The sequence below is a fragment of the Pinus tabuliformis genome, chromosome 5_2 (assembly GCF_031772625.1).
Source record: "Pinus tabuliformis cultivar Carrire ecotype Pingquan chromosome 5_2, CPIR1, whole genome shotgun sequence".
NCBI classification, from domain to species: Eukaryota; Viridiplantae; Streptophyta; class Pinopsida; order Pinales; family Pinaceae; genus Pinus; species Pinus tabuliformis.
The window spans coordinates 49,172,005-49,193,176 of record NC_142306.1 but is presented as its reverse complement, the minus strand read 5'-3'; the positions used below and the strand labels follow the sequence as shown (position 1 = coordinate 49,193,176).

The window sequence follows — 21,172 nt, the reverse complement described above, 5'->3', positions numbered from 1 at the left end:
TTCAAGCTTTTTTGAAGAGCGCTGGATAATTTCTTCAAGACCTGCGTACTGTGTCGAAGAGCATTCCACCATTAAACGTTGCTGGAAGCTGCAAACTTGAGAGTGTTCTCCATCCGCCATCGAAGGAGCCTGCAAACGCACTGTAAGAAATCACATTTTATTTTTACGAGCCAGGTAATGCGTGAACTGTTATCCGTAAGTCTTTCTTTGCCTGAAGAAATCGTTTTTTGGGTCCAGCGTAAATACGATTTTAGGACTTTGGTGTTATTACAGTTTAGCATAAGTCTTTTCTTTGCGTTGAGCGGTAGGGTATTCTTGGCTTAGTTTCGATTTCATTTTTTTATTTATTTATTTCATGAATAGGTGCTAACGCAGGGTTCTTTTGTTTGTTTTAGGTTTATTAAAATTTAAATCAAAATAGAAAAAATTCGATTTTAAGTTTCTTCTTTATGTTTATTTGATTTAAGATAGCTTAGATGTAACTTTACGTTTAGTTATATTTTGATTAGATTTTATTCTAGTTTTTGTTTCATTTTAATTTTAAAGTCAAAAAAGTCAAAAAAAAAAAAAAATATATATATATATATATATATATATATATATTCATAAAAATTCTTTAGGCTTTAAGCTTTAATTTATATTTGATTTTTTTTAGTTTTAGATTAGATTTAAATTAGATTTTTTATTTTTTAGGCTTCATTTTGAGTTTAAGAATTAAAATTTATAAAAAAAATTAAAACTTTTAAAAAATCATAAAAAATTATAAAACTTCAAAAAAAAAAAATCATTTTCCTATAGTTTAGATTTTGATTTATTATCATTTAGATTTTTTTTTTATTTAAAAGTTTCATTTAGCTTTAAAATTTTGCTTTATCTAAAAAACATAAAAATATTTTGAAAATATTTTGCCAGATTCAGTCTTGGCTCGGGGATCTATCACGTTTTATCTTTTCTGCTGAGGCTAAAATTTTGACGTGGAATTAATGTTTATCATTTTTTATGTGATTTATCATGCTTATGAATGTGATATATGGTTAGCATTTAAAATTTTGTGGTTTTGTATCGAATTTTATCTTTTGAAGCTTTAAATCGTTGGAGTATCATTTAAGCATTTTCTCTCATTTGGTGAAAGTTAGTCTTTGTTCGAGTTATTTGATGATAAATGATTGCTCTACATGGTTTACTTTTCTGCAGCATTTAGTAAGTAATCATTTAAACATTAACCTTATAAGGCACTGGTCTATTTATTTAACAAATCAATTTAGTGCTTGTTCCTTCGTGTCTCTCAACCCAACTGGTTCATAGTTGGTCATCCATTTCCCTACAGGGTCTACCCCCCTTAGCCGCGGGAGGCAGGCTTAAACGGAGAGATCGGGGATCAACGTGACAGCCCCCGGTCTGAGCGTTGTCGTGACAATCTGTGAGACAACAAGACCTATGGCTATGTCGAGGATCACCAACTGGAAGAAGATTGATGCATCAGAAGACAAGGGTGTCGATCCCACCCTATACCGACAGTTCATAGGGTCCCTGATGTATCTAGTCAATACTAGGCCAGATATTTACTATGCTGTCAACACCCTCAGTCAGTTCATGGTGGAACCAAAGAGGGCTCACTAGGCAACACCCAAGCACTTTCTCAGGTATTTACAGGGAACAGTTGAGTATGTGCTCTTGTACAACAAGGGGAAGGATATCAGGTTGAGTGGATTTACTGATGCAGATTGGGCAGGAAGTTCAGTGGATCGGAAAAGTATCTTTGGATACTGTTTCAACATTGGATCAGGAATAACCTCCTAGTGCAGTAGGAAACAGAAGTCTGTGGCTCTAAGCTCGTCTGAGGCAGAATATATGGCAGCAAGCACAGCTTCGTGTGAGGCCATATGGCTTAGAAAACTACTGGTAAACTTATTCAGAAGAAATATGGAGGTGACCAGGATCATGTGTGATAATCAGAGTTGCATCAAACTCTCTGAAAATCCAGTATTTCATGATAGGTCAAAGCATATTGATATCCGATGTCATTTTGTCAGAGATTGTGTCCAACGAGGAGCTGTACAGTTGAGCCACACTCCTACAGGGGAACAAGTGGCAGATATATCCTCACCAAGGCCCTTTGAAAGTCAAAATTTGACTACTTCAAGGAAAAGATGGGGATGGTAAAGAACACCTTTCAAAAGTAGTGTGTTAACAACACGAATGAAGAGGGAGTTGCAGTGCAATGTAGTGTTGGGAGAAAGGAACAACAGCAGCACAGATACAGAGGGAGTTGCAGTGCAGATTAAGTGTTGGGAGAAAGGACCAGCAGCATCACGAATGCAAAGGGGGCTATCGTACAAATGCAGTAGTGGCACTAGCAGAGTCATGGGCAGCAGTAAAGGAGGCAGCAGTGCGGAGGATGTTGGGCAGGAAGGCCTAGCATCAACACAGGTACCGATGCCGGATGATTAGAGTAATACTCAGTGAGGAGTATTGTTAGAGCACAGTCCTCGCTAAGAGGGAGTGTTGATTTGGAGTAGCATCGGATGTGCTCTAGCCACGAAATTTGGTGGAGAGGTTGGGGCACATAAGATCTCCAATACCCAGAAAGGGGTTTGGGAAGATTCTATACAGATCAGGAGATATTAAAATAATTAATATTTTTAATGGAGTCCCTAAGCCTAAACTTAGGGAAAATAAAATATTAATGTGTATTAATATGAATCTGTGTTAGAATGGTCCAAAAGACATGGATCAACCCAGATCTAATCTTAGCCATTGATTAGGGACTTAATCTCGGTCGTTGAGATGTCAACAAAAAAAGTATAAGAGGAGGCTTGAGGGGCACTTGGAGAACACACTGAGGGAGACCAATCAGTTCAATTTCTGGAGCGAGGTTTGTTGAGAAATTGAACCAGTGGTATGGAGAGCAGTCAGGAGGCAGCGAGTACGAAACAGAGAGACGAGAGATCAGCGCAGAAGAGACAGACGTTGAGCCAAAGGAAGCCACGCAGAGACAACAGAGACTGCGCAGAGCCAGAAGGCCCTGTGTCATCCACGCAGAGGCTGCAGGAGTGACGCAAAAGCCCAGAGAGGCTACGCAGAGCCTCAGTATGCTGATGCAGAGGGTTTCAGGCTGACGCAGAGGTCAATAGGGCCTACACTGGGTTTAGAAAAGTGCTGGAATTTTTTCTATCTGTGGGTAAGCCAGTTTGGCACCCTGTTGTACAAGCCTTCCATGACTTTTCTAGAAGTCACAAGGGCAAAATCAATTTACCTCAATTAATATGATTTAATTAACCAGTTTTCCTAAGTTAGACCTACAAAAATATTTAATAATTGGTTAATTAATCTAATTAAGGCATCTTCCTTAAAAACATTTTCCGGGTCTTGTAGATAATTATCCTCCTGTGTTCCTTAGCCTCAGGCACCAATAGAGACTAGAACACTTGTTTAAGCTACTCAAAAACTAACTGAGATGACAGTTGAAATCTACATACTATATTTTAAGGCAATAGTATGTACATGTAGTTCATTTTTATACATTATATGAAGTTTCCAGCTGTACAAAATTATCTCAATTGCAGATTTGATTTTCAGCCTTCATTATCTTCTCAGTTTGCTAATTTCCAGCACTAGTTTGCCATGCCGATTTGAAATAGGTGAAAAATTGTTAGGTGATTAACATTAATATAGAAGATAATAGGGTAGGTCTACTGTTGTCAATCTGCATTAATTGTAGTGATTCCAAATCTGATCTTATGCTGGAAAAGTGTCCCCTAAGGGTTGAAAGTTGTTGGCATATGCTTGGTATCCTTACTCTTGAATTGCCTAGTGGATTGGGGTTGAAATGAATTAAAATATTGTCCATTGTTTCCTGCTGTGAAGCCCTGCTGCTGAATATTCATAAGGTTTGGATCCAGGAAATCTCAGAATTACATTAAAACACCGAATCCCAAAATTCTACAGAAAACACAAAGGAAGGCTGAGATAAAAGGGGAAGACTATTTCATAATTTTCATAGTAAGCATCTGGCTGGAATTAAGAAATTCTATTTCTTTGTAAATTTTGTAATTTTCCCATCCCATTTTATGCATTTGAAAATACTCATTTCAAAAAGCTTTCCCATATAAACATCTCAATTTCAATTATCCACTCGCATAATTGGGCATTGTCCTCTGATATATTTTGAATTTTTTTATTGCATCTCACAAATGTAAGAACATGAAGGTGTGCTAGCTCACCTTATGAATGGTGAAGGTTGGTTGTAGATGCTTGAAACCCAATAATGGGGCTCGAGAACAGCTTGTCACAAACTTTAATAGTGTGCAGCGCTCTCCTGATTCTAGTCCTCTGACCACCTGCATCATTATTCAAAAATTAGTCAATGCAACAATTTAAAAGAAAGACTTCATGGCTTGTAAACTTACAGAAGTTATAGTTAATTAGAACTTATCATTTTTTACCAAACAAACAGTACTAAATTGCACTACTAAACAAACAGTACTACTAATCAAACCCATGAATCTGGAAAGAGAATAAACATGCACAATAGATTACTGGGCGAGAGTGGATTTGAGTTGCCTAAGATGTTGCTTAGGTGAAACAACACCCTAAAATAAAGAAAAAGTTGTATTTTGATAGAGACAAAATCTTTTAAAGAAATACCATTTTTAATATCTGAAGGGTAAGTAATATTAATTCAGAACAGATGACAATAGCAAGCACAAACTCTTTAAAGAATACCATTTTAAACTCTGAAGGGAAAGTAATATTAATTCAGAACAGATGACAATAGTAAGCACAGTCTCATATCTATCTTGGAAAGAAAGGTAAAAGTAACTATTGTGGAACTAACAGTTTAACAAACTATTAAAATCTCAAGTACCTATAGCTATGTAAAAATCACTGTCAAATTTTATCCATTATTCATAAAAATTTACTATTTAGGCAAACAACTTACACTGTCATGTCCTCATGGTAAGTAGAGAGGTGATTGGGTTGTATTAATGCAAAGCCCATGGTACAAAACCCTCGCAAGTGGGTGTGTATGAGGCCAGGTGCAAGTGTTGGGTGACTTCTGCTAGAAAATCGGAAAGGAAGAAAGATTTTCTTATGTTGATAATTACTTGTGATACTCTTATGTTCTTCTTTTATCTTTGTTCCATCAAGAAATTATCAAAACAAAACATGAAGATCAGGGATACCAGATGTAGGCGGTGTTAGCCTCCTGTTGCAACAGGTATTCATCTTTCATGATCGACATTTTTACATGCCAAATATGTCATACTTTGCATGCTGCAATGTTCCATATTTCCTTAGGAGGCCAAAGAAGAGGCCATGAAAGTGTGCTAGTCTAAATGCCACTGCTGTACTCCAATTTTGATGAGTCATTCCATTTTGAAGAATTTCCAGTTAAGGGAAGGCCAAACAGTTTAATCCTGGCTTCCCTAAGTTTCATTTTCTTGTTGTAGAACATAGAGAATGGATATCTGTCCAAACAGCTTAATCTTGACAGATCAGTAGCTAGGTAGAGAAAGAAAGGAGCCCAACTGCTTAATCTGGGCCCTTGGAAGATATAAGGGTACATTTAGATAGGAGGGCAGTCAAAAGAAAAGAAGATAATCAAGGTCTGCAAGTCTAAGTGCACCCAAACCAAAAAGAAGAAAAAATGTTAGGTAAGTAGGCTGGGTAAGTAGTTTTTGAGGTTGCAGAATAAATAAGTGTGATCAATTTTGTATCTCAAAGTGTTATTTTACTTCAGATCACAAGTGCAAGGCAATTTTCCCTTGGAGCAGCTTAAGCGAGGCATGACTAACTCCCCCCTTCTTCTTGTTCCCCAAATCATTCACTAACCTCCCCAAAGAGGTCAAGATCTGCTTGATATCTCTTAAGTTTCATCATTTGTCATATCATTGCCTAAGTAAAGATCTGCTTTGCTTAAGGATGCTTATATTTCTTATACACAGTGTTACTTGGAAGCGGGAGCGGAAGCGGGGAGCGGGAGCGGAAGCGGGAGCGGGAGCGACCATTTTCAAAAGCTCCCGGTTTGGGAGCGAATCCCGGAGCGATTTTTTAAAAATATATATATTTTTTATATTTTTTAATTTTTGATACATATATGTCAACAAAAACATGTAGAATGATGAAATAGACATAAAAAACATAAAAAAACATAAATTGATCATTGAACCATATCACATCAATCATCTAGAAATTATAATCGTCATCAACCTTAGTAAAATAATAAATTAAAATAACATTCAATTCAATAACATTTATCATCATTGATCACCAAAGTAACAAGTTGTACTTGTAAGCCAAGTTTAACCATTACAAGAAGTAATATCGAAGATATTTCTAAGTCCTAACTTCTAACTGTTAACATGATATGAAATGTTAAAAATTTATAAAATGAAACATGAATAATGAGATGAAATGAAACAACTTTAGTCTTTCACAAAGCATCATATTCATAATTCACAATCATTACCAATGAGTTATAATTGCCAAGGCCCAACTTCAAACTTCAAATTTTCATTGTCACAGTGATATAATGTTTACAAAAAATATCATAATGTCATAATGATATGAAAGAGTCAAGAGTCAAGAGTCAAGGACTCAAAACTCAACACTAAACAGTTATGAAAACTAAAGTGACAAGTCTAATAGAAACTAAAAAAGACAAGTAAACTGTAAATCTACAAGTGGCCCTTGCCACGAGAGTCTCCAGGAGTATAAGTAGGTCGTAGTGGTCTTCTAGGAGTCTCCCGCCCAGACCGACGACCAGAACTAGAGCCTCCACGCGAGGGTGTCGATGGAGGTGGCGACAGCAATGGAACAAGACTCGGGCCCCGAGAACTGCTACTGGATGGTGGAGGTGGAGGTGGCATGGCTGCTGCAGCTGCTTCAGCTTCATCCCGTACAAGCTCATCTTCTAGTTCTTCCATATGTACAATGCCATCCTCCAAATTGTCGTCCTCAGGGTGATTGTCCCAAATTTTATATGTGGGATCTTCATTAGCCCGATCACAGTAATGGCTCAACAACCTCAAATTGTAGTGCACATAAACCAAGCTTTCTGCTCGGTTTTCGTTGAGCCTGTTTCTTTTCACATTATGTATATAACTGTAGGTGCTCCAACACCTCTCTGCAGAAGAAGAATTTACAACCTGTGCAAGAACTTTCAATGCCAATTTTCGCAAAAGTCCGTCGCCGCCATATGTTTCCCACCATGTGAGAGAATCAAATTTATCTTTGTCGTCCATTGCATGGAAGTTACCATACAAACCACTGCCAGTGAAGTATCTGCCTATTTCAAGGCGCACAGCTGCACATTCCTCCCTGTCAGGCACCAACTTTTATAATGCATCCAGATATCCTTTAGTTACCTCTCGATCTAAATGGGGTTTGGTCCTAACACCACCCCCTGCTGCAGGTTTGCCCAACCAAGAATCTGAGTAGTATTTTGGCGTAAGGATATACGCCAAGCAATGTAGTGGAAGGTTAAGCCTTTTCCACCGTTCACACACACAATCGTGAAACAGATTGTACAAGTCGGGATCTCTGTTATTAACAATGTCTTTTATTTCCCCCAACATGGTATCCATTTGCTCATACACCTCGCCAATCACTGGTTTGTCTGTATCTGCAAACCGAATCATGTTATAAATTGGCTTGGTGAAATCCAATACCTGTCTCACAGTTGTCCAAAACTGCCCATCAAGAGCGGCCTCCTCCACCGTTTCAAAACCTGCAATGTCAGCTACATTTGTAGCCCTTTCCTTTAACACCTGCCAATTTGGACTTGATACCATGCTAGCTAAACCCTCTCTTACCTTCAAAAGGCGCCTGAAGGTGAGGTAATAGCTACCAAATCTAGTCCTCGCAATCTTCAGCAACTCCAATCTCGAGTGACTGCGGAAAAGGCCATGGGTATTGCTATGATTTGTAATAAATTTTATCATTTTTTTTCCTTTCTTGTACAAATCACCAATCCATTGGTATTGTTCATTTTTGTTTTTGACAATATCATGCAACAGAAGGTTCAATGTGTGAACCAAACATCCAGACCAAAATATGTTCGGGTATCTATCCTCAATAATTGCTCTCGCTGCCTTACAATTAGGAGCATTATCAGTGATGACTTGGATGACATTGTATGGGCCAATACGCTCAATTGTTTCAAGCAATGCTTCTGCAATGTTGATAGCGGTCTTGAACTTGTCTGAGTAATCATGTGCAGCTAGAAAAATGGGACCACTTCGGGACACAGCAAGAACACTTATCAACGGCTTGCCTTTTACATTTGTCCATCCATCAGATACAATGGACACCCCATTGTCAGTCCAAGAACTTGTCATTTTATTCAAAGAATGTGATATTTTTGCTTTTTCATGATCAAGGCCAACAGTTCTTGCCTTGTCATACCCAGGGCTCTTGTATCCTTTAGGGGCATCATTTATGGCAGAAACCATTTCGTGCCAATAAGGTGAGCGTAGAACATTGAATGGTATCCCATTTGCATAGAGGAACCTGTAAATTTTTGAATCCACATCATTCCTACACCCCTCATCAAGGAAATCTGATATGGTTCTACGGCGTAAAGATGATGACCCTGAGCCTCCATGTCCATATCCACTGCCTTGGGAGGATGCTGAAGGAGTTCTTTGTGAGCTTTCAAAGAAACCCCTTGATCTTTTTGCTTTGTATTGGGCGTCCTCCTCTTCCTTTATGTATTTGGCTCTATCTGCTGTTGACACCGCGTTGCAAGTTCTGATTCCTATTTGTTTCTCTCCATCCCATGCCCTTTTCCCGCAAAGGTGTCTTCTAGCACGGGTGTATGAGCCCGTGTAATCAGTGTTGCAATGGGGGCAATGAAATTTAGTGGTTCCACCCCCTCTCCCTGTTTCAGCCCTCTGAACATATTTCCACAATGGAGTTTGGTCTTGTTTAGTTTTTTGACCCTCATGTTCACCCTCCTCCACATCCTCCTCACTGGGGTTTTCACCTATTTGACTTCCTCCGGCTTCTTCATCCACCTCTTCAGTTTCAGGCCCCCTCCGTTTCCTACTCTCCACCACCATAATAACCAGAAAAGGGACCAGGAAGAGGAAAATGCCAATAAAAATCCCCAGGTCCATCGTGTTTGATGTTTGTAGGGTTTGAGTCTTGAATCTGCAAATTAATTCAGTTTATTGGGATTAATTCATTTAATTTATTAATTTAATTTAAATTAATGATCTTTAAACTCAAACAGGTAAATTAAACTAAACAAACTAACTACCTAACCAACTAAACTAACTAAATGATTAAGTTACTTACCTCTGCAAGCTTGCTCCTCGCTCCTTGGCACTTGCTCCTCGCTCCTCAGCTCTGGCTCCTTGCTCCTCAGCTCTTGCTCCTTGCTCCTTTGCTCTTCCTCAGCTCTCAAGCTCAAGCTCAACCTCATTGAAATGATTTTTTTTTGGCCCATTGGGCTTATAAACCAAAAAAAATTAGTTAAATTTTTTTGTTTTTTCGGGTCCGGCGGAATTTTTTTCCGCCGAACCGCTCCTGGTTTTTTAAAATTCGCTCCCGGAGCGTTTTTTAATGCCCGGGAGCGATCAGGGAGCGATCGCTCCCCAATCACTCCCGGGCATTAAAAAGCGCTCCGGGAGCGCGGGAGCGATCGCTCCCTGAAGCGCTCCCTCACAGACCAGGGAGCGCAAATTTTTTTACGGGAGCGATTTGGGGAGCACGCTCCCGACCCGCTCCCGAGCCGCTCCCGCCCGGAGCACGCTTCGGGAGCGGGTTCGAAGGGGGGGGGGGGGGGGGCGCTCCCCCGCAACACTGCTTATACAGGTCCGGTTTCCCCTTTAAAGCCTAAGATTCCTATCCTTAGCGCTTTCTTCACAAAATTCATATTAACTCTTAACTCTATTATGTAAATCCCTCCTTATTTCCCCTTCCCATACTAAAAAATATAGTAAAAATCCCCATTATTTACATATCCCCTCCTCTGGTTGAAATATAACCATAAATATGCTTGGGAATTACTAAGTTTGCCTGAAACTTAAGTAAGAACCCTCAGTTTTGCTTCTTAAACTCCCTCAAAGTGTCTTTGGACTCCTTCCAAGGCCTGAAGTCCCTCTTTTTGGGTTATCGGACCCCTTCCAAGGCCTCAAGAACCCTTCCAAAGCTTTAAAAAGCCTTTTCCGATCACATAAATCATCCTCCGATCGCATTAACCCTCCTCCGATGAGTTTTCCTCCCCTCCGATGCGATATCGCTGTCGGAGGTCGCAGCATTCATTCATCGGCCCCCTTTTATAACTCCCCGATATCATTTCGCCGATCGCGATATCGCGATCGGCAGTCGCAAGGTTTTTGTACCTATATACATATGCCCCCCTCTCATCCGCCGATGCGATATTGCTATCGCACCCGAAAGCATATCGCATCGCGATCCACTCATTATCGCAATCACATCATTTATCCATATATGCCTCCACTTCCCCGTAAAACTTGGTTATATTGCAAAACTTAAGTTTTGCCGCTAAACTCATTTTACCTCAATATATGGCATTTCCGCAAATATTTCCCATTTTTTCGCACAGCCGCATGCCTTATCGCTTTTCCGATATCGGCGATCGCTCCCATCGCATCACATATATAAAAGCCATTGCCCCCTGTCCCCGCCGATTGCCGATCGCCGATTTAATCCCTGTCGTACTCCCACGTCACCCTGCCACGTCACTGCCGTACCAGGACCCCCCGCTGACGTCATCACTGAAAGAAGGCGCGAAGGGCGAAAATCGCAGCAAAGAGAGCCCTGAATGTAAAACAGAGGTAGTTTGCGATGCGCGATTAGCGCTAACATCACTAAGAAAAAATGACCAAAATGGAAGGCTTCATATTGCTCGGCTACCAGCAGGCCCGAAAATTCGCAGTTTTGATAGGATGTCTTCATTTATGTTCGTATTCAAATCGGCCAGCGTCGGTAGCATTCCAGAGGCCACCGAAATCCTTTGCAGTAGCCATTTTTGCCTTGAAAGGGCAGAAAAGGGGCGATTTGACAGTTTCAAGCATATCAGGTCGAGAGAAAGTGGCCCGATTCAAGTGTTAAAGAGTATCAGAGGAAAGATAAAGCCCAAATTCAATCAAAGAGTATCAGTGAAGCGGTAAAGTATATCAGGTCGGCAATACCAAAGCGGGTGAACATTAAAGGCCCTCAAGCAAAGTCAAAGAAAGCGGTGAAGCCATTTAAAGGCTCTCAGATCACAGTTAATGCACATCAGAACCACTCAAGAGCAGGGGATCAAAGCCCAAAGCACAGTTATGGCACAATGCCTTAAGGACACCATATTAACTCATTTTGATACAGCTGCCTCCAGCGCAGCTCAAAGATATTTTCTTGCATTAATTTCAGGGAAAGATTAGTTTAAAGAATGCATTTCCGTCAGACCTGTTTAAGGTCTGCTGTAATAGATATTTCTAGATATTTTCCCTATATAAACCACCCTAATTCATTGTTTAAAGGGTTGGTTGGTTGATAATCTTCATTCTGGACTCGCACTGTATGTTTGAGAATTTCCATAATCAAAGACTGCTGAAAAGCTTGGAGGATGGACTATCTGTTGTGTTATTAATGGCTGAAGAGTGAAATATAGAATTATTGCGCTGCTACATGGCCCAATAAGTGTTTCTTACCTCTGTTTTCAATTCATATATGTTTATATCATACATATATCACCATCTAAGTTACAGAAGGAAAGATTAGCTTAGAATTTGCCTGGCTGCACTCTATGCTCAGTTTCTGTGACTTCTATATGTTTTCTTCTGATTTAGGCATAAATATGAATTCCTCATGGCTCGTATTTGCTCTATTTCATTCATGTATGACTGTTATTTAGGAATTCTTGACTGCTCCTAGATATAGTTCACTCACCCTCCCTCTATTAAGTTGAATGAGAGATTCTTAGATGTCTTTCATTCCTTAGCCTTCATTTCATCCTTTTAGCTTGAATGGTTGTTTCATGTGTAGCTGTCCTGCTCTATATTCCTCTTGTGACCAAGAAAACGCACCAGCAGCCCAACTCCATGACTCCATGCCCAATGGTTTGAACCTCTCACACGATGCATGCCTCCCTACTTGAAAACATCAATCATCCCACCAAAACTTAAACAAAATCCAAAGAAGTCCATAACTAACCTAAAATCAACCCAAAAACAAAGTTAAATCAGAAAGAGAGAGCCCTCTCTGATTGCAGGTAGGCTAGGACCTGCAGTCCAAAGATTGGTTTGTGGTTATCTCGGTCGTATCCCTTAAGGAGCCAAGGGACAACCTAAGTGATAACAGGCGGACAGCCAGGGCTGAAAGGCCTATATAGGGGAAAACCCAATCAAGAACTCTTCCTTCAGTAATTCAAAATGAGATAGACCAAGACCCTAGACCAATAGACCTTCCTCCTCCACCAATTCAGCCCTCAAACTGTTCTTCCAACCTTCAAAGATCAACTGCAACAACACTGCTTCAATACTGCATCAAAGACAGATTTTCGACCTACTGCATCAGAATTTCAGCCCAACTTCAAGACTGCAATTTCGGCCCTCCTGCAGCTTCAATTCCTTCACACGTGTGAGACAAGAGAGAGAGAATTTCGACTTCCTTAGCAAGATAATGACCTCCTTCTCCTTCACTAGCCCTTTCCTTTTTCTTCCTTGGAATTCATACCTTTTACTGCTTCCAACTACTGCAATTCAAACTTGTTGAATGAGTGACAAATGAGGTCGAGTTGCTCTTAGTATATAGGCTTCTTGTGAGGTCGAATTCCCCTATTAAGGCCGACTTGTCCTTCCATGAGGCCGATTTGGTGGAGGCCTAGAAGACCTAAAATACAATAAAATAAATTTCTTCTTTGACAAATAAATCCCAAGAAGGGTTCTTTACAATATGACATGGACAAGGACACTTGACATAAACCCTAGAAGCCTGCAATGGAGGCTATGACCTAAAAACAATTGACCCAAGCATGAAACCCATGCTTTAATAAGTCAATTTATTTAATAATAAAATTTATTTTTCTTTCTTTTGATAAATATAATACATCATGACTCAAATACAATTATGAAGACCAACACTAGTTACATTCTTCAACACTCCCTCTTAACTAGGGAGGTATTCATAATTACCTATATTTATAGAGATACATGGAAGATCTCCAAAATGAACTACGAAGAGTTGTGGCACACTTAGTGCCTCGGACTAGATACCTAACCAGGGTTATCTACCCGGGTGGGACTAAGATGGACTAAAGCTTTCAGCCAGTCTAGGTACCATCATGCTTACTCACTAACCATCAACCCAGGGATCTAAGTACGTATCCAAGTTCAGAGTTCCAAGACGAACGCCACCCTCCCTCTTTGGGATCTAAAAATAAAACACACATAGGCCAGCCAGATGTCCCTCTTGGAGCTGATTCTCTTCAGAAAATTTAGAGGGCAAGTCAAGTTTATTTTTTGCTGATTCTCTTCAGAAAATTTAGAGGGCAAGTCAAGTTTATTTTTTGATGATTCTCTTCAGAAAATTTAGAGGGCAAGTCAAGTTTATTTTTTACATCCATTATTGTTCTATTTTTCTCCAAAAATCTGTTCTTTTTTCCCTAAAATTTTAAAAACCTAGTGTTTTTATGCAAATTTGTAATTTTAATTTGCAAAAATTCTTATGGTCGATGTTTTCTTCTTTTTTTTTTTCAAAAATTGTTGAAATTTGCAAGGTTATTTTGAGGAATTTCGTTGGCAAATTTGTGAGGGAGATTTTGGATTTGATTTACAGACCTTCTCCAAGTATTTCATGGCTTCTATTCCTCTTTTAGTTTTCTCTATAAAAAAATTGCCATAGAATTTTAAAAACACTAGGGTTTTCTATGCAGATTTTCATTTCTTCCTATAGAAGTTGTCATGGCCCCCAAAAACAAGAATGATCCATTTTGGATTCACTGCCATTTAAATGAACAAGAGATAAAAATCTGCAACTATTAGGGGAAGAAAGTTATGGGTGGGGGGATCCATAGAATTAAATGTTGAAATATGTAACTAGGCTCGGTCTTCATAATGACATATGTAATCATGATTTTATGTATTTAACGAAACGAGAAAAATAAATTTATTATTGTTATTCTTGAGGCATGGATTACATGCTCAAGGGAAATTTATTTTTAGGTCAAGCACCCATTGAGTGCTTCTAAGTTTGTCATAAAGTCAATTGAGTCATTGTCATGTATTGAAGACCCATTTGGGCATGTTACATATTGTAAAGAAAATTTATTTGAGTCAAAATGGAGTCAAAAGACCCTCCAAGACCTCGTCATGGTGCTAAGATCAAGTCGACCTACATGAAGAGACAAATCGGCCTAAAGATAGCAATTTGTGCCCCTGACAAGCCTATAAATAAGAAGGAACTCGACCTCATTTGGAGACTCACTCAAGCAGGTTCGATCTTCTCAAGCTAGAAGTTGGAAAAGGATGAAAAAGAAGGAGAAGAAGTAGATTGAAATTTTTGGGCCTCTCTCTCTCTCTTGTGTTAGGGTTTCTACATTTGTTGGGCAGAAGAATTTGTTGGGCAGGTCGAAGTTGCAAAAGAATTTGTTGGGCAAGTTGAAGTTCTAAAAGAATTTGTTGGGTAAGCCGAAATTGCAGAAGTTGCTCGAAGCATGGTTTTACTTGGTCTTGGAGGGTCTTGGTCAAGGGTCATAGGTCTTGGAATTCGTCAATTGAAGTCCTAGAAGAGATGAATTCTTGTGCGTTTTCCTCTCAGTTGGAGAGGTTTTGGCCCTGGTTGATCGCCTACATCTTGTGTCCTATTGTCTCATTGATTGTAATCTTTGGTATTTATTTGATGATAAAGAACACTAATAATAATCAAGTGAAAGAAGTTAATCAAGTAAAGTAAAAATATATCACAAGCAGTTATCAAGTTAAGAGAAATCTTCTACTCTAGCTGCCCCCAGATTTCTCAACATGGTATCTGAGCTAAGGTGACAAGACAAGGAAAGGCAACTTAAAGAAGAACACTCAAGGGTCGTAGCACTAGAAAAGCATCTAAGAAGCATCAAGAAGGTCGATCAAGAGAGAAAAAGAAGCAAAGCATCTTAGATCTTTATTTCGGCTATATTCCTCCACGAGTGCAAAGATTAGGGCATCATCTTACAGTAGAAATTTCTGAAGTATAAGATACTCCAGGAGAGTCGAAGTTTTGGGGCAAGAAAAGTCTCCCTTGCAAACCGAATTAATAAGAAGAAGATTCCATCTCAAGCAAAGGAGAAAAGAGACAAATCCATCCATATTCTAGTCACACATATGAACTAGGGTTTCTGCAAAAGAAGTCGAAATTGCAGTCCTGCAATAGCAAGCCGAAATTCTGAAGAAGGGTCGAAATCTGAAGTTGTAAGTTTAACAAGCTTGACTGGAAGGAACTAAGAAGACCTCAAAACCCTAGCTCATCCATAGAAGAACTACACATTGAAGCATCTAAAAGTCTCTACATTCTAGAGAAGCAGGAAGAAGCGTAATCATCATCATCAAGGAATCAAGGTGATCTCCCTCTTGTTGAAGGATCACTTTTGAAGGAAGACATCTTCATCAAGAAGACATTTTCTATAATCATCAAAATCAAAAAGGCATCAAGTTGAAGATATTAACATCAAGGAGCACCTTCACTTGACAAGTAAGTATCTTTATATATATGTCTAAATCTGTTAAAATGACTTCATTTTGCAAGGAAAGCAACAAATTGGTTGGGTCATCAAACTTTGTTACATGGAAGAAGAGGACAGATTTGATCCTCATACAAAATGAAGTCGTTGAGCATGTTAAGGGTACAATCACTAAACCTCCAAAGGAAGAAGCTCAAGCTCTAGCAAAGTATATCAAAGGGGAAATAAGGGCTTAAAGGATTCTCATAGAATCCATCAAGGATCCCCTCATACCATATGTATCAAAGTTGGAGACATCAAAAGAAATATATGACAAGCTAGTAGAATTTTTCTCTGTAAGTACTACAGGAAAAGTGATATCATTAAAACAAGAACTCCACAAGATGAAGATATCAAAGGAAGAAGGAATAGCCTTATACTTTATGAGGGTGTCAAAAACTAGAGACCAACTACAATAATTGCAAGAAATAATGTCTAATAAGGAAATGACAACTATAGTACTCAGTGCACTACTAGAGGAATGGGGAAACTTTACATCAAGCATATATGGAAATAAAGAAGCTACCACGTTCAATGAACTATGGTCATTGTGCAAAATTGAACAAACTAGGCCAAAGGCAAAAAGTGATGCAGGATCAAACGAGCAAACACGAGCATTTGCTGCTATGGCGAAGTGAAAAGGAAAGATTGGAAAATTTGGTCCTCAGAAAAAGAAGAAGAATATGGCGAAGGTTCAATGTTATGGTTGTCAAGAATATGGGCACTACAAGAGAGATTGTCCCAAGCTCAAGAAGGACAACAACAAAAGAGGAAGGGAGGAAGCCCATATAACCGAAGAAGTGGAAGATGTTGAGAAGAAGAAGTCAAAGAAGGAAGAAGTGAAAGATCTCTACTATGATTGAGACAATCTTCTTCACCAAGTTCTTTTCAATTTTTGTATAACTATCATGGTAGGAAGCATTAGAAGCATGATAGGATGCATCATTTTAGGAGATGGCATCATAAGAGCATACGAATGAAGCAAGAGCTCATGACATCATCAACAGAAGCTTGAAAGATAGCTGAAGTAGAAGTCTATGGCAATCATCATTAGAAGGAAGTAGCTCTTGGTAACCTCATTAGAAGCATAAGTAGTACTTATGGGTAGAAGGAAGTCATCTAGTGTAGAACTCATCATACATCATTGGAAAGGAGCATTTGTAGGATGAGGATAATCAAGATCCTCCATTGGAATCTTCATTAGAAGGTTCATCTCTTGGAAGAAGCAAGTGTCTCACTAAGAATACCACCTTGGATGGGATTCACTATTTGGAATGAGGATGGTATGATGACAAATGAATGCAACATGTCGAGATGGTTGAAATAACCTCAATCAAGGAAAGGAAGTTGCTTTAGGAAATCTAGATGACGAAAAGAAGAAAAGAGGTATGTATGTATACTGGGATTGATACTCTACCTCATGAGTATGATCAAAAGAAAAGGTTCTCTTATGTTGGAAAGATGCATTAAAGGCATTGTTCACATATTGACTAGATCATAATATGTCCTCATATGAAATATGAGGTGGCTGACAAAGATGAAGGAATTATGATCGGAAGTTCCTGGGAAGCAATATGTGAATAAAGAAAAGGGATCATAAAAGATGCAACTATGGTCACCTAGAAAAGGCAATCAACATCCAATGACTAGAAGAATTGCCCATGATATTTCCATGAGAAAGTTACAAAGACATTGGAAAAGTATAAAACGAAGGAAGACCCTTGACAATTGAATATCTTGAACATGTGTCAATATATATGTCGGATGTTGATGTTGCAACAAGCAGATGTCATGGTGAAGGGCCATCACAAAAGGTAATTTTTGATGTAATTTCATTTTTTTATTTTGAAAAATATCTAGATAGGCTAATACAAGGCTACCAAAAGGGAGTTGTAGATGTCACCTACAACTAAGCACTCGTGTGGTTGGATGGAAGATCCCAAAGGAAACATGACATAGAAGAGGTAGTTGTATGAAGCAATGCTAGATGTGGATCAGAAGACCACTTTCCAAGAAGGATGACCTTACCAACATGACTCGTGAAGGATGGTCGATGCCCTATGAAGAAGTCCCAAAAGATGAAGGCTCCATAAATTTGAAGATGAAATTCATGACATTGAATGGAGGAGCTATATAAGCAGCTGAAGGTCCCATGATCTCCACCTAAGAAGAGATAGTTGTTACTGGAAACAGATCCCTAAGTAAGAGAGAGCCTGAAAGCAAGTTTCTGATTAAGAAGAAACTTGGAAGCAAGTCCTAGCTAAGAAGGAGCTTGGACAAGTCCCTGGTTGAGAGGGAGCTTGGGTACATTCATTCATCGGAATGGCTATATCCTTTCTAGTTGAGAGGGAGAGATAGTCACATCATTCTTGTCTTCACTTGGGAAGAAAGAATGCAAGATTGGGTAAGCATCTGGCATATGATACTCTTTGAGGATGTAGCAAGGCATCCAAGATAAGAGTAGTCGTAGAGGACCGATATTCTTTCTAGGAATCCAAGATAAGAATAGTCTTGGAAAGACATACCATGTGAACACCCAAGTGGGGTATGTACCTTGACAGACAATAATGATGGTGTCTATAAATCATTGGTCTCGCCAACATTGTGCTTTGATCTTGTGGAGAGATAGAGTTGTTAGTCAAGGCCTTGCTATGTAACAATGTTGGTTGATATGATGTTATACAGATAGGTTACCAATGTTGAAGAAAGTGTAACTAGGTTCGGTCTTCATGACATTGTACGTATGATTTTTGTAAACAAGAAAATGAATTTATTATTATTCCTTGCTGCATGGGTTTCATGAGCAAGAGATGTATTTATTTATTGGCTCCCATTGAGAGCCTTAGGATGTATTAGTGAGAGTCAACATCATGAAAAGCTCTTCTTGAGCATATATGTAATGTATATGAGTCCACCTAGTGTCTAGATTAACCCTCCAAGACAAGCACAATCATCTTGAAGAATTCAGTAAGCAAAACGATGTAAGACAGTCATGTCGGTCTACAAATGAATTAAAAGAAGTCATGTCGACTTGCAAAAGGAGACACAACACTTTGTGGGAAATACTTAGAGGGGGGTGAATCAGTTTTCCTTTTTCAATTGTTACTTTTACTAGTTAGATCACTTATATTTAGAACACAAAATGAACAATAAGAATAAATGTCTTTATTAATTGCTTTAATAAATCAAGTACAATATAGGTAGGGCTCCAACCCTAGATGAAGACATCGATCTTCAATCTCCCAGATTGCTTCAACAGATGAAGTAGTTTATGACTCCAAGTCTGCTTCTTATTACATCACTTCAGCACCCAATCTTGGTGAACACAGGTCTGAGCTTAAAAACTATGCTTCAAGGACTGAGCCCTCAAACAAATCCCTTCAACAAGCTGTGAAAATTACTGTTGACTTACTCCAAGGTTCTAGGCAGATGTTAGTTCATAGGTCCAACCTCCAAAGCCAGTTCAACTGAACTGCAATATCTTCCTACTTAGCAATCCGAGCTATTGCAATGGTAATAGTGGTTATAATTACTTCACCAAGTATTTTTCAAAGTGACTGTCCATTGTTCTTGAGATCCGAGACTTTCACAAGTGGGTCCTTAAAACTTGTGACTGCCACAGGTAGCTGAGTTGTTAGCCTCTTGTCCACAATCAGAACTGAGGTAGAAAGCTACAGGTCCGAGCCCTCAGACAAATCAACAATCCAGGCTTCACAAAAATCTGTTTACAAGTTTGTCACAGGTTCGAGCTGCAAGCTTTATTTGTTCTCAGTTCTGGGCTATCACCGAGTCTTAAGTCTGCAATCCGACCTTGAAAGGATGAATTGCCCAAACAGTAATCTTCCTTGTCTCCTCGGCTTCTATCTTTTGTCTGTCCTCTTGTCTCTAAATTCTTCAACGAATTCATGTTTGGAATGAGGAGATCCAACTTGTATTTATACACTTTTTTCCCTTCAACGAATAGACGTGTCTGTTGGGTGTGGAGCCAACTTGTGGGCCGACCAACATCAATTTTATAGAATGCTCAGGATTATTGTATTACAAAATTATGTTACGTTCAAAACCAACCAAATTTATGTAATACATAATATGTAATACATTCATCAAATATGTTGCATCCAACGTCAAATATATTGAGCGTAATATGTCCATCAACTATGCAACGTCTAGTGTTAAACATATGTTCAGCTTCCACGTAATATGCCCATCCAATATGCTGCACTTTTTTTCTTTCAATTATTTGTTATGTAGTTTTTGGCTTGGGCATTGTTGTCGCGCGGATTGACACGACAACCCTCAGACCGGGGGCTGTCACTCTGATCCCCGATCCCTCCGTTTAAGCCTGTCTCCCGCGGCTAAGGGGGGTAGACCCTGCGAGATAATGAAGACCAACTGCCAAACAGTTGGGTGGGAGACACGATACACGATATGATAAGCACTAGATGGATTTAGAAATTTAAAAGACCAGTGCCTTGAAAGATTGTTATTAAAACGATTACTTGTTAGATGATGTAGAAAACATAAACCGTGAGCAGCAATCATTTGTCATCAAAAGGTATCAGCTAAATCATATAACCAAAACGATATCCAGCAACTGAGAATTTTGAGAAGATAAACGATTAAAACCACCAAGAGAATCGTAAATCATTAACCAGATATCATGTTCGCATCTCGACTTGAAAATTTTAGATTTCAGCATGAAAGATGATAATTCCCGAAAATAACTGGATCTGGCAAAAATAATTTTCCAAAAAAAAATTTTATTTTTCAATTTTATTTTTATTTTTTTTTTTAAATGAAATCTAACTATATGAAAATAGAACTAAGCCTAAAAATCTTTTTTATTTTTTATTTTTTAAAAACAAAAATTTAAAATTAAATTCCAAACAGAACTTTTTAAACAAAAAAAATCTATTCTAATCTTTAACCCTAAAAATCAAATGAAACTAGAATTTAAAATAACAAAGCTAAAATAACTTCTAAAACTAAAATCTATTACTAACCTAAGCTTGACCTTTATTATTTTTTATAAATTTTATATCAAATTAAAGACCAAAAGGAAATTCTTTTAAAGTACAACTAAAATCAAACGAAAAAAACAAAAAAAAACGAAACTGGACTAAACCCTAACTAAAAACCTACGTGACCACATTAAACTTAATGAGACAATCGTAATGCGTTAATAAAATGATACATTCTGGCGACTAAAACAAAAATCGTAACCCTGAAGAACTCGAAAGCTGAAAGCGTAAAGGAGCTTCAATGAGATGGAGATGGGGGCGGACAGAAAAACGAATCAATTCACCTGAGGGTTTGCGAATGGAACAGTAAACAGTAATAGATCATAGCCAATGAAGAAGAAGGTACCGTAACCCTTGCTCAGCGTAAACGAAGAAATGACCGAACGCGTGGAAAGGATTTTCGACAGGCAGAGACGCAAATCGTTTTGAAAATTACCTG

At 38.7% G+C, this 21,172-nt stretch overlaps 1 protein-coding gene across 4 annotated transcripts in view; it reads right to left on the bottom strand.

Moving 5' to 3' along the window:
• Window positions 1–21,172, bottom strand: part of UPL7 (ubiquitin-protein ligase 7) — a 331,482-nt gene that overhangs the window by 72,891 nt on the left and 237,419 nt on the right. For all 4 annotated transcript variants that reach the window (XR_016261610.1, XR_016261609.1, XR_016261608.1 and 1 more), the window contains one exon: window positions 4,224–4,340. Coding sequence is in view for 1 of the 4 variants with exons in the window: in XM_089435822.1 (XP_089291948.1) it covers window positions 4,224–4,340 (117 nt within the window). In the remaining 3 variants the exon portion in view is untranslated. The remainder of the gene's footprint in view (window positions 1–4,223; window positions 4,341–21,172) is intronic.